Raw genomic sequence first — 12,678 nt, 5'->3', positions numbered from 1 at the left:
ACTCTTTTGCAAAAAATTTTGTACAATATTTTGACATTTTCATGAATCAATAAATAGGATTTATTTAGACAGCTTTGAAGATCAGGCTTTTTTAGGCATATTTAAAAAATCAAATATAAAGCCTTTTTTTTTTTTTTTTTTTTTTTTTTTTTTTTTTTACTTTTTGGTTTGTTTTTTAATTTTTATGAGCAATAGGACATTTCTATCATTCATCAATGCCAGTCCTGCAGGATCAAGAGTAAATGCAGTGTCTCTTAATACTTTCACATTAGCCCTTCTATTATATCTTGTTTTAAGTATTGTTAGAGTTTTCTGTAACAAAGCACACTTTTGGAAAAAAGCGGGATTAGCGTTTACGCAGAGTGTCATTCGGATGGGGGCGGCGAATGGCCGTGGCGGAGGAGCCGGCCCCGCGGAGCGGCGCGGGAAGCTGCCCCGCTCCGTTTGGTCACAAACAAAGCTGCTTAAACGGATGCAAAGTGTCACCCACTGCCTCGGGAGTGGCGAGTGGAAAGCAGCGTGTGGATTGCTAAGATACTGCAAGAAACCTCGCTGGGGGTTTTGTGCTAGTGTGTTTGCCCTTGTGCCTGTGTACGGAGCGCTCGCCTGCTTTGCTTTTTATATAGAAATGTATCTTGCGCCAAGTCATGAGAAAAATCTCCAGAGGGAGGAACATTCCCCATTTCCAGAGAAGGCCCCGAGTACGGCTGGAGCCGCGTGTACCACCTGTGGTAGCAGATGGCAGCCTGTGACAGCTTCCTTTTGTGTGGGACCCGCAGTATGTGTAATATTTGCTTTTACGATTTGACAAGAGTTGATCAAACAAAAATCAAATGACAACAAAACACAGGCGTATGCATTAAAGAGTTTTATCTACAGTAAAGGTGATTTTTTAGAAGTGCACGTTGTAAGGTAACTTTTAATAGAAGTTACTCAAGGTGTCAGAGCTTAGGGTGGATTTACAGATGGTATTTTTTACTTGCATAAGTACTGACATTTTGGTTGCCACCCAGTGGATAACTGCTGCTTCTTCCTTCAAAGAGTCAGTTGGGTTTTTGGTACCAGAAATGCGCCAGGGGAGTTTGTAAAAATTGCCAAGATTTATGTACTTGATTTTGTGATTATTTCGAATTGAATCGGTCCTGGCTAGTCACATTTGAAAGTTATACATATCTTTTTGCATTTATCTTGTTGTAATCCTTCAGCAAACACATTAGCAAAAGGTAAAATAGATTCAATATGAAGTTTGTTTGGTTGCAAAGATTTATTGTCATAATAATTACAGGCTTTTAATTGGCTTTTGGTTGGAAATGTTGGTCTTGATCTTGAGGTGCGCTACCTATCCGAGATAATTATAACATGCTGCAGCAGCATAAGCAAGTTACTGTCCCGCTTCAGATGTACAAAATAATCATGTTCTTGTGTGAAGGTGAGTTGAATCAGCTCATGGGAGTGGATGTGAAGAGCTCGAGATGGTAGAAGAGATCAAGACTCTTTTGCTTTGGGGAGCAGGAAGCTCCTGCAGGGGTTCACCTCATTAGTGGCTCACCTAGAGCACAGCTTGGACTACAGATCTTCAGCTTTGTAGATGGGTATTCCCCTGTTTTAAGTTGGAGGTGGGAAAGAAGAGAGGGAAGTCTAAGCTTCTCATTGCTAATTCTTGATGGAATAATTTATTTTGAATTCTCTTTTGCGAAGTGTTGGAATGGGAAAACACAACACCTTGCTCTGTTAAGAGCTTTCCCTGGAGATGAAAAACAGGGCATTAAAACCTTCCAGGCTGTGGGTAGCAGAGAGCAGGAGTATTGCTACTGTCTTTGATTGTGGTACCGCTGACTGTGGCTTTGGCTGTTTGAGAAAAAGAAGAGGTTTATGGCTTGTATATTCTTGTATATTGGCAGCTGTGGCCGAGATGTCAGGCTTTACTTTTCTCTATTTCCTCCTGTTGACAAGTTTATATTGCTACATAATGAAGTTCGAGCTTTATGAACACCACCATGAATGGTGCTGTCATGTATGGTTTCTACAATACATCAGGTCCTCAATTCCAAATTTGGCCTTTCTCAAGGTGTAGAACCTCATGTAAGAAGCTGCAGTCCAAATATTTTCTGGACTACAGAATACAGCTGGAGCTGATGCAGTCTCTCACTTCTGTAACTGAGCTTTTAGGTTATCATTTTACTCAGATATATTTAATTATAACTTCTTTGGCAGACCCAGCTCCCTACTGGTGCTAACTGATACTCTGCACTGGGCTGAGAGAGGTGTTTTGGGGCCTGAATGAAAAAATAGATAATTAATATTAGTTAGCTTTACATAATCATTATTTCCCCCATCCAGCACACAAGATGTGTGATTAAATCAATTTTAATCATCTCAGGGAGGTGGTTTATGGAGCTGACCCTCAAGGCAGTGCCCAACTGCAGCGCACAGGTAGGAAAGAGAAGGGCTGGAGGAAAGTCTGGGATGTTGTAAGTAATCTCTGTTGTCAGAAGGAATGTAACCTTCACTCTCCTTTGAAGCAGAAGCTCAAAAACATGTCATTGGTGTAAAAGATGCTGGCAATATTGTGAGGAAGTGAAATTCATTCCCATGTTTCTCGTAAAGATGTCACTTATATGGAAGCTGAGTACAGCTCCTACCCACAAAACTTATATGTAATGAAAGAGTGCTGCAGCTAGGAAGGGCATCTCTTTAAGCCCTCCTATCCCTTCAGAGGAGAAAGGAGAATGTTTCTTTATCTGAAGGTTGAAAGAGAGACTCATCTCTCTGCTCCAGATTTTCAGAGAGGAAGACAGCTAATTTCCAGAGGCAGAGGGTTGGAACCATGACAGGAAGCCAATACTCAGATGCGTTCGTGCTTCGTCTTCAAATTGCTTCAATCCATCTGCCCTCCCGAGCGTCGTGGGGGCTGGCGGGGCGATCGCTGCGAAACTGGGCGGTTGCGGCAAATGGGACTGGCGTGTGCCTGGTGTGAAAGGTGGGCGGGCTGAAGTGCAAGTGGCGGTCAAGGTTTCTCTAGGTCTACTCCAAAGATTAATTGGAGAACATATTAAAAAAGCGTGGAAGTGGAAATTCGTACGAGTAAGATGGAAGCTAAATCTCAGATCCTTAATGCAGTCAAAACGTGGTTTTTAGATAATCTCTAGGCAGGGAGAACATTCAGGAAGAACGAGTTTGAGAAATCACAGATCTGAAGGTAGTTATTTGTAACAAAAATACATTGAATTGATGTGATCTAGAGCAAATGCAAAGAAAAGTTATGAAAATGGTTAGGAAACTTCAGAACTCTCTTGTGAGTCGAAACCTTTTTTGGGGGGTAAGGGAACTGCAAAGTTTATGGGGAGGTAGGGTTATGGTGTATACATTCCAGAGCACACATGTGAGGAAGAAGAGCTTTTAAGTGAAAGGACTTTTGAAACAAGAACAATTGGATGGAAGTCAGTAAACATGCAATTTTAAAGGTTTTTATTCATAATAAAGAGCAGTAAGAGTAATACAGCCATTCAGGTGGAACAGGAATTATTATTCATCCCGTTTTCTTTAGAGTGAAGCATGATAACTTTTTATAAAGTGTATCATAAGCTTGTGATAACCCAGAGTAAACACAGGCTGATGACCCTGGAGGTTTCTGCACAGTTTCTGTATCTTTATGGGTATTTGAGTCTGTGGAAGGTAAAGCAGTGTATATAAAACATTGTCTAGTTCTTCAATAAAAGCAGCATTCAAGTTATTTAATACTAGCATGTCTTTATTTCTCATAAAATTGCTTAATTATGTTGGTATGGTAAAGAGAGCTTTAAGTCAAAACTATTCTAGGAGCTCATGGTAAGAAAAGGCAAAAGAGCTACAGCATCAGCTCAGGATTACAGAAGTTGTTGTTAGGATTTGAGGGAAAATAGAACAAGAAGTTTCACTTCTGATGCAAATCTTGGGAACTAGGAGCTCGATGCAGCTATGGGCATAATAGTGTCATTCTGAATTCATGAAAATAGCTTTACAAATGGAGGAGAGGCAAAGTGGGGTCAGTGCAATTCAAGCACTCGATGACAATTTTAGCCTAAATAGAATGCTCTTTGTGACTAGATGAATTAATTACTGTAAGACAGCGTTCTTGCTTGTCATTCTGATTCTTTCTGCTTGTTAATCACTCCTAAATTGTAGCTATTGCAATATTAAGATTTATTACGTATGTGTTTTTGCTAAGCTATTTTTGAGTTTAGTGTATTTTTGAGTTTAGCATATTAATGTCAATATTTTAAAAGCCTTATTTTACATTTCTACCCTTCTTTAGTACTTCCTTGATCGTCTTTAGTACTTTCTTTCTGCCTATTAAGTATTATTGTTCTACCCAAACACTGTATGACTGTTTTAAAATGTTTCGCTTTTGTAGTCAAGCTTAATTTCCATATTAAGCAAGTGTCACGACATGCCAAGTCTGAGCTGAGGAAGGGATGAGGTACGTGAAAAATAAGCTGCAGTGGCAAAGAGAAGGAACATCTCTCGTACGGTTTAGCTGCCTCTTCATGTTGCACTGCTGTTGGGCAGCAGATTCAGTATCGCTCCTCGTATTTCTTGTGACAGTGGTAAAACATGGCAGAAAACTTGGGTTTACTGAAGATACTAACAGAACCGAGTGTGGTATGAATGGGAAGGAGTCTTGCCCTCTGCTGATCGTATGGAAGACTTTAAGCATGAAACCTGGGAAGAATCTTCTCTGATACCGTGACTTGTAGTAAAAAGGAACCTGAGCAAAAGATAGTAGTGAAATGTATATATTTATTTGCAAAAATAAAGCACTTATATTTGGCTGTACAAATCATTGAAGTCTTGCTAAGTTTATTTTTCCTCTTTTTTTTTTCCCAAATAGCTGCTGATCTTTTGAAAAATAATTGGGGGAATTAATCTTCTATTTATCCAAACTATTCTGTATTCTTTCTCTGTAGTTTTTTGTTTGTTTAATTACAAGGAACATTTGCATGAAAATAGGATTTTAAGACTTGAGCTGCTTCTGATGTTTTTCCCAGATACGCGCCGTAAGCCACATTTATTGTATCTGTAAACCAGAACAGCTATTGTTATGTAAAATTCTTTGAATGCTTTTTTCCTTCTTTGTTTTTTTCACACTGAGTTATTAATAAATATTAGTGAATTTGCTTTAAGAAAGTTTCCCCCCTGCCCCTGCAATGATGTACTGTAATCATGTACTGTAATGTATAACATTTTTTTCCCCCTCTTATGTGTCTCCTTCAAGGCTTTCTAAAGAAGTCATTTTGGTACCCATCTCATTCTGGGGCTAATTCAAACTAGACTTCTATAGTTTCATCCATTTTTTAAGATAAATAGCATTCTGTGCCCCACAGTCTTTTGAGTTAGACTAAAGTTTGCAAAAGCTCTTTGAGTTTTTTAGTTTTTTCATCTTTCCATTTAGAAAGTCTTTGGAACATTCCTTTGTTAAGGAAAGCAGATAGATTTACAAGAAAATGTTTCTGCAGTGAAGCTCAAATCTAGCTTCTGTCTTTTGCAGATATTTTCCCCAAGAATGATCATCAGATGACAGAGAAACTACTTGAGTTTAGGTACAAACTGTTCACTGGATTGCTGCAAAAATAGAAAGAAGGGAGGCAGCAGGCTGCTCTACAAGTTCTAAAGTAAACTCTTTTTTTTAACCTCATCAACAGAATATTTTTTAAAAATTATGATCTCCTAAAAAAATATTTTCTGAAATATACATTAGGTTCTGGGTGGGCAGGTTAGATGCTTAGTGACCCAATACATACTTTTTGACCCAAGAAATTTATTTTTACTACTTCTCTCCAGGTTCTGTTTTCCCACAACAGATAATATTTAGATTATTTTTTATGTATCTTGCAAAATGTGAAAATTATTCTATAAAAGAGATGAGATTTTTATGACTCTGAATTACAGAATAATTAGTTCATCATTCATATGCGGAATTACTGAACTTTGAGCGTATTAAAATAATTATTTCTTTGACTGTAAAGTTTAACATTTCTGACTTCCATTCTTCTAGATTTCAAATATTGGGAAGCTGAAAGACTTTCTTCTGCAACACAGGAAAGATTACATTAATGCTTACAGGTAAGTGTGTACTTTTTTATTATTATTATTTTCAGATATATAAAATTTGAAAAAAAAAAAAAAAAAAAAGGCGGTAGGCATAGTTACTAAAATAAGCTATAGTTTGCTCTAAGCTATTTCAATTGAAAAATAATCCTGTCACAAGAAGATGGTCCTAAATAAAATGTGGATCAGAGTCTGAATGTGATTTACGATCCAAGCTCCGCACCTTCTAAGGACAAGCAGAGTAAGCTACTGAGATAGTCTTGTGCTGTTTCAAGATCCGGTGATCCAGCTTATCCTTGTAATTCTGTGACCTTAGCCCTCTCTATTACCTCTAAGCATATAGCTAGCACCTTCAGCAGATTCTGGAGGTGCATGATGTGAACTCATGACACTCTGAAATGTGCTTTGTGAGGGGAGGGACATCACTGAGCATGCTGTGTTGGGGACACCAGCACTGAATGTATTGGCTTTTCTGTGACAAATCAGGCTTCAGTTCTGATGATCAGAGTTGCGCAGAGGAAGCTTTAATTCTCTTCAGCCACTCTGAAACATTCACCATTGCTGAATCTGCTTACTGGCTGATAGCTTTGCTAGTAGGACTTTTAGAAGATTAAAACAGAAGTTTATTTACAGGTTGGTGCTAGTAAGAAGGAGAAAAAAAAGAGAGTATCTTACAGTCTACTGGTGTACTGTTCTTATTAATTAGTTATCAAGCTAACCTAAGACCTAAAAGTTTAATATTACTACAAGTTGTATTTTGAATAGCTTAGCACAAATAGTCGTATCATCTGACACAGAAATGTGTTTCTTAATGAAACTTTTGTTACATGCAAATTTTACTTATAGTATAAGTCACACAATATTGCATTCCAGAAATGTACAGTACTTCATTGGTATCTTAATGAACTCAGCTATTGTAGAAATGGGCTTGTGCTACACATTTGACCATTATAAATAATTATTTGAAATAAGTAGATAACCTTTTCCTGTCATCATGGTTAAATCTTGTGGGCCTGCACTAATCTTTTCTCTTACTCTCCTTCACCCTTCTCAGTCTATAGTTATATCTGGGAGAGCAGGAAAAAAAAAAAGGCATTCACACTTTAAAATTTCCATCCTAACTGGGATGCCTTAAAGAATGGGGTTACAACCTTTAATGCAGAAGCTGTTAAATTTTGTACCAAGGAGAGTTTGCAGATTGTAAGGGTGCAGCCTTTAATTCAAGGAGAATGGCATCAAGGTATTCCTGCGGCCACTGAAGTGGCTTATTGTTACATTGCCCTTCTCAAAAAATCAATTTAAAAAACCTAACCATCTTTTTTTTTTTTTTTTTTTCCCACGGTCGTCTGAGAAAAGGCCTATGCAGTTCAAGTAAAATAGAGCAGGTTTTTTACTTTGAAGGAATGGCTGTGAACTCCACAATTTCCTGTGATTTCATCTGCATAACTGCAGTATTGCACAAATCCAGACATCCCTGTCAATGTTCTGATTTTACCACAACTCCGAGTGAACTAAGCTACAACTGAGGTGGCAGAGAAAACACAGCTTCAATCCAAGTGTTGAAGATGTTGAGTCCCTAATTAGTTTTAATGCCTTTCTGTGGAGAGCTTCACAGGTACGAAACAGGAAAGTTTTCCAGACAGAGATATTTACATTCTGCATAAGAGGATGAAGGGAACAGATGAACTTCAGCATTGTCCGTATTGGAGGAACACTCTTAGAAGAAGCTTCCTACTCGAAAGGCTCAAAACTGTAGCAATAGTGTATGATTCGGCTGGTATCCGAATGTGTCCCTAAATAAGTTGCCAGAAGATTTCTGGCACCTTTCCTCACATCCACTCCAATATTTTAAAAACAGCATTTTGATATTGTAGGAGTGAAACAAACAAACATCAAAAAAGAGGTTTTCAGCATATTTTAAACTTGTAGGACAGTGAGATATGTTCCTTATCACTACCAGGAAAATGAAGCTCGGCCCTCTCTCCCTTCCTGTGCATGGGTAGAGTTCTCTGTGAAGGTGTAGGAGGAACTGCTTTTCCAAGCAGCAGGCAAAAGCGTCACAGAGCTGTGGGATACGACCTGCTCTCTGTTTTTGAATTCTTGTTTGGGATAGCTAACGAGCAACACTAGGTGGAGCCACCAATTTAATACTGAAATAACTCTTTATTGTGTGAAAGCTTAAATGAATGCCTGAACTGAGATGCTGCAAATAATTACAGTAAGGACACACCATGAGTAGCAGTTAACTTTTGAGTTCTCTTTGTGACTTACTAGCAGAAACAGCTATAAAAGTGATTATTCAAGCTATTTTGGCTTCTAAAAGTTGATTATTTTGTTTAATAAATTCTCTTTCATCCAGTAATCGGGTACTTCTCAGTGATTTTCTTATTTTCTTTAGGCATTAGCTAAAAAGGCGAAAAGAAAGAGGAGAGCTTTTCATTCTTAAACCATAAAAAGCCCTCTAAATCTCTGAGATCTCTGAGATCTATTCCAGTTGATCCTATCCTTAAAGGTCAAACTTAAAATAGATAGGATTGTCAAACTCTATTGTAGATTACTTATGCAATTCTACTTTGTGGATAAAAGAGAGCCGTAGTCTCCAGCCTGTCTCCTAGCTTCAGCAAATACCTTCGTCTTTCAGAACAGCAATTTTAGTAACTTTTCAATACTTAAACTATGGGAAAAAAATTTAAACAATTTAATGCTAGTGGGATAACCTGGAAATTTTGTAGGTGGTTTAATTTTGCTAATGGCATTGGATTGCTCCTTATTTTGCCAATTCTGCTGTTTGTTTTTCAACTTCAGAAAAAAGTATTAGTGATTTGTCTTTCAAGTCACTTACTTGAATTATTCAACTTTATAAAACTTCTGCATAGTCTAGGTATTTGATTGCTTCTTTGATTTTACTTTTGCACACTCTGAATTATTTACTAATAATGTCTTTTAGTTGTGGCTTACGTTAAATGTCCTGCTATAAAGGGGAGATCTTTGATTTTTAGAGAAAGATTTAACAATGGCAAGGATAGCTGTAGAGAGTTAAGTGAAATTTAGGCCCAGACCCATTTTTATCAAATTTAAATACTGAATTTAAATGCCTAAATTGAGTGCAAAAAGCTTAAGAATTAGTAATTAAATTGCTCATATGCCTTTTCTGTTGTGGTCGTTCTTGACTTGACTTTTATCAATAAAATATGTGCATGGGAAAGCATCTTAAAACTAGTGCTGCAGTATCTTAGCTTGCTAAAGTAAAATTATTCCTTTGTTCCTTCATCTTCATCTGTTTATCCGGACTTGTTTGCTGCCTCTTACACTTAGTTTTTAGGTTTTCTGTGTTAAGGAATTTTGCTGTTTTTCTTCTTGCTATTGTGGTTCTGATCTGTGGCTAGAACTACTAAGAGCTTTAGTAATACAAATGATGAATGAACTTTCACTGACGATGCAAGCTGTGATGGAAGGCCTACTCTGGAAATTGGCCTGCTAGAAGAGTCTGATTTACAGAGGAGTACATGATCCTCCTTCAAATGTATGGTTGTTGCTTATAATTTGGCTTTGAAACTGTGAGTTGTTTTATTTTCTAAAGTTGTAGCAATAATGTGGCAACTTGGGGTTTTCATGCATGAGCATTTTTAAGTAAAGTTGTATATAATGAAAGCACTGAATAAGTAGCAAATGGTATGAGTGATCCATATTATTATCAGTTGTATCTACTAAGGGAAGGACTCATAATGTTAAATACAACATTATATTTAACAATAGAGACTTGTCTTAAAAAGAAAACTAATGGTTTTATTTAAAAGATCATAATTTATAGGAGATGTTTTCAAATATTTTCTTTTTGGCTCAGTTGATCATTTTCATACTTACACATTTCAAAGGTAACTTTAAATTTCTCACAGTCTTTTCATAATCATTCATAATCAATGATTGCATTCATTAAAGTGGGTGTTTTTGTAAGAAACTGCTTTTGAACGTTGATTCCTGCATGGTTTTGACCTCTGAGCTGCCAAGGCAATTCTGTGTTTCTTGTTTCTCTCTACCGTTCTGGGGAGTGGTTGAGGTGTATCAATCACAACCTGTACATTTGGAATGGTCCTCTTGGTTTCCTCCATGGTCTCTTGAAAAGATCTCCCAAGGTTGAGATGCTTTAAAGACCTTTAGTTATTTCTAATGCTTTAGTCAGATATTTGGATTTACTTGAGAGACTTCTAGATTTGTTGATCACCTCATATTGGAAGGAGGAAACTTTAACTTGAGAGAAGAACTTTCTGTGTGAGATTGTTAGGCATCAAAATTACCGTCTTCTGCAGTTTGTTTTTATGCACGTGTTCACCCTGGGCTTTTTTTTTTTTTTTTTTTTTTTTTTTTTTTTTTTTTGTAGTCAAGAGCAGCTGGGAGGGTCATACTCTTCATCAAGTTTGCCTTCAATATTATCCCAGCAGGCCTTGAACCTTCACACTTATGCTGTGACTTGCATCACATGTGGCACTTTTCTCTCATGTCTCCTCATTTGCTCACTCATGTAGTAGCACCAAGTTATGACAGTGCCCTCCAACAGTTGTTGTTTCTGCTGAAAATCACAACAAATAGTTTTATTGACATAACAGGAGGTGCTTGTTTTGGTGTGCTTCCATCCTTGCCTTCCTAAGGAGATTGGGGTTTCAAGTATCCTTGACTTGAGTGGTTTGACCAGATCTTGTTTAAAAGTGTTGGCGCCAGATGCTGCAGATATAAGCAATTATATAGATATATATTTTTTTTCCTTCTGGATGAAATTGCATTTTGCTGCCTTTGAAGCAAAGGTAGCTCCTACTTAAAGTTGCTCCTACTTAAAAATTTAGGCTACTGTAATTTTATATTAACCACTGGAAAAAGTAGCTGAACAACCTGTTTTCCAGTGCCAGGGCTGTTAGTTATCCTTGATGTATAATTAGTTTACTAATAATTACCCTATTATTAAAAATAAAACATGCCTGAGCAGTATTTTAAAGTCTAATTTAAAAGAATATTGTGGTCTGGATTTTGTACTCTTTTTTTTTTTTTTTCACCTTGTCATGTTTAAAATACATAGAAAACACAGAACTGTTCACATGCCAAAAGGTTGGTTAGGGTGCAAGAACCTAGACATACAAATAAAAGAGCTTTTTATTATGTTCAGTACCACAGCAGCCAAAACTGATTATCATGGCCTGAAAAAGAATAGTGGAGACTTCTTGCTTTGTGAAGGAGCCATCATGAAGCTATTATTCCATCCTGCTCTTCTAGCTGAATGTGAGTGCCCTGCATACCCAAGTAACTCTGTAGTTGGGGCTTGCTGCAAAATGCTGCACGTTACCCCACACCGCACGATCTTGCTGGTCCCCCTCTGGCTGGGCCTGCGCAGGCGTGAGTACACAGAAGGGTTGTGCTGGCTTTGCAGGTGCTCAGAACTTGCCTTACGCCTCAGTAAAAGAGTCTGAGTGGGGGCAGAGGTCTGTCATGGGTAGTTTATATTCCATATGTGACTATCAATATGCATCTTCTTCGGCCACCTATCTCTACGATTAGATAATTGCTAAAACATTTGTAATTATGAAGCTGTTTTATAAGAGGCTGTAGATTAGAGTTGTAGCTTATGAGATAACTGAGGAGACTTCCGATAGAGGTATTGCCCCAGAGTAGTGAAACCTGCATGTCCTGTCCAAAGGAGAGCAATTCCAATCATAAAACGTAAACAGAAATCTTTTGTGAATGCTTTTCTGTAAGTTATAAGCTGTTACAAAAAAAAACAAGAGTAGTTTTAATCAGAGGGCAAAAAAGACATGACAGCTACATGCAAATAGATGAATCCATGGAAAACTACCATGAATAAAATACAGAATATTACTTTATATTAGCTAGCTTTTTCTGTCAGACAGCAGTTGCCAGTCCTCAAACCAGCCATAGTATCTGATGCTTTTCTCTTATGCCACCAGCATACAAGGAAGGCCAGAATACTTTGACATAACGCCCAGGAACATTGGAGTTAGCCTAAAACTCTGAGGCGGAAATCTGGGATTATCACAGTGTCTGCACACTGAAGATGTAGGAAGGAATGTGCTTGATTAAAGTGTGACGTGTGAGAAGGTAGTGAAGCGACTGTGAATGGTTGTAGGTGGCTGCGATGGCAGCGCACGTAGGGAGGGTTTGGCAGCGTCACGGTGGAGTATGTAAGGGACATCTCTAGGACATCGGGCTGTGCTGTCCTTGCAAAGTGAAGATTAGCTCTTTATTCGTGTGTGTGTGTGTATTCCTAATATTATATAATATATACTTTGAAAAGGTGAAAAAACTTTCTCATGTAAACAAAAATCTGCCTTAAAATGAGGATATGAATAAGGTTGTCCTTACTGATTTTTAAATGAGAGATACAATGTTCTATAACTACTATATGATCAGGAAATCCATGATGAACATTGGATAAGGCACTCTAGCAAAGTTTTATTGACCAGTGTTCCAAAACTGTGGAATCACTACTAAATACCTTCATATAGAATTCCATTTCCTAATGGGTATCTACAATATATTAATATTTTACAAGAATAAAGAAAACAAAAAAATCCATAAGTCTTTTGG

The 12,678-nt window shown here is 37.5% G+C and overlaps 1 protein-coding gene across 1 annotated transcript in view; it reads left to right on the top strand.

Annotated features, from left to right (window-relative positions):
- STX18 (syntaxin 18) overlaps positions 1-12,678 on the top strand; it is a 58,800-nt gene that overhangs the window by 26,541 nt on the left and 19,581 nt on the right. The window contains exon 2 of the mRNA XM_088539992.1: positions 6,035-6,102. Within this exon, the coding sequence (XP_088396118.1) occupies positions 6,035-6,102 (68 nt within the window). The remainder of the gene's footprint in view (positions 1-6,034; positions 6,103-12,678) is intronic.

Source organism: Tinamus guttatus, unplaced genomic scaffold (assembly GCF_059628265.1).
Source record: "Tinamus guttatus ecotype Peru unplaced genomic scaffold, ASM5962826v1 Tinamus_guttatus_pri_ptg000052l, whole genome shotgun sequence".
NCBI classification, from domain to species: domain Eukaryota; kingdom Metazoa; phylum Chordata; class Aves; order Tinamiformes; family Tinamidae; genus Tinamus; species Tinamus guttatus.
This window is presented reverse-complemented; position numbering and strand designations above follow the sequence as displayed.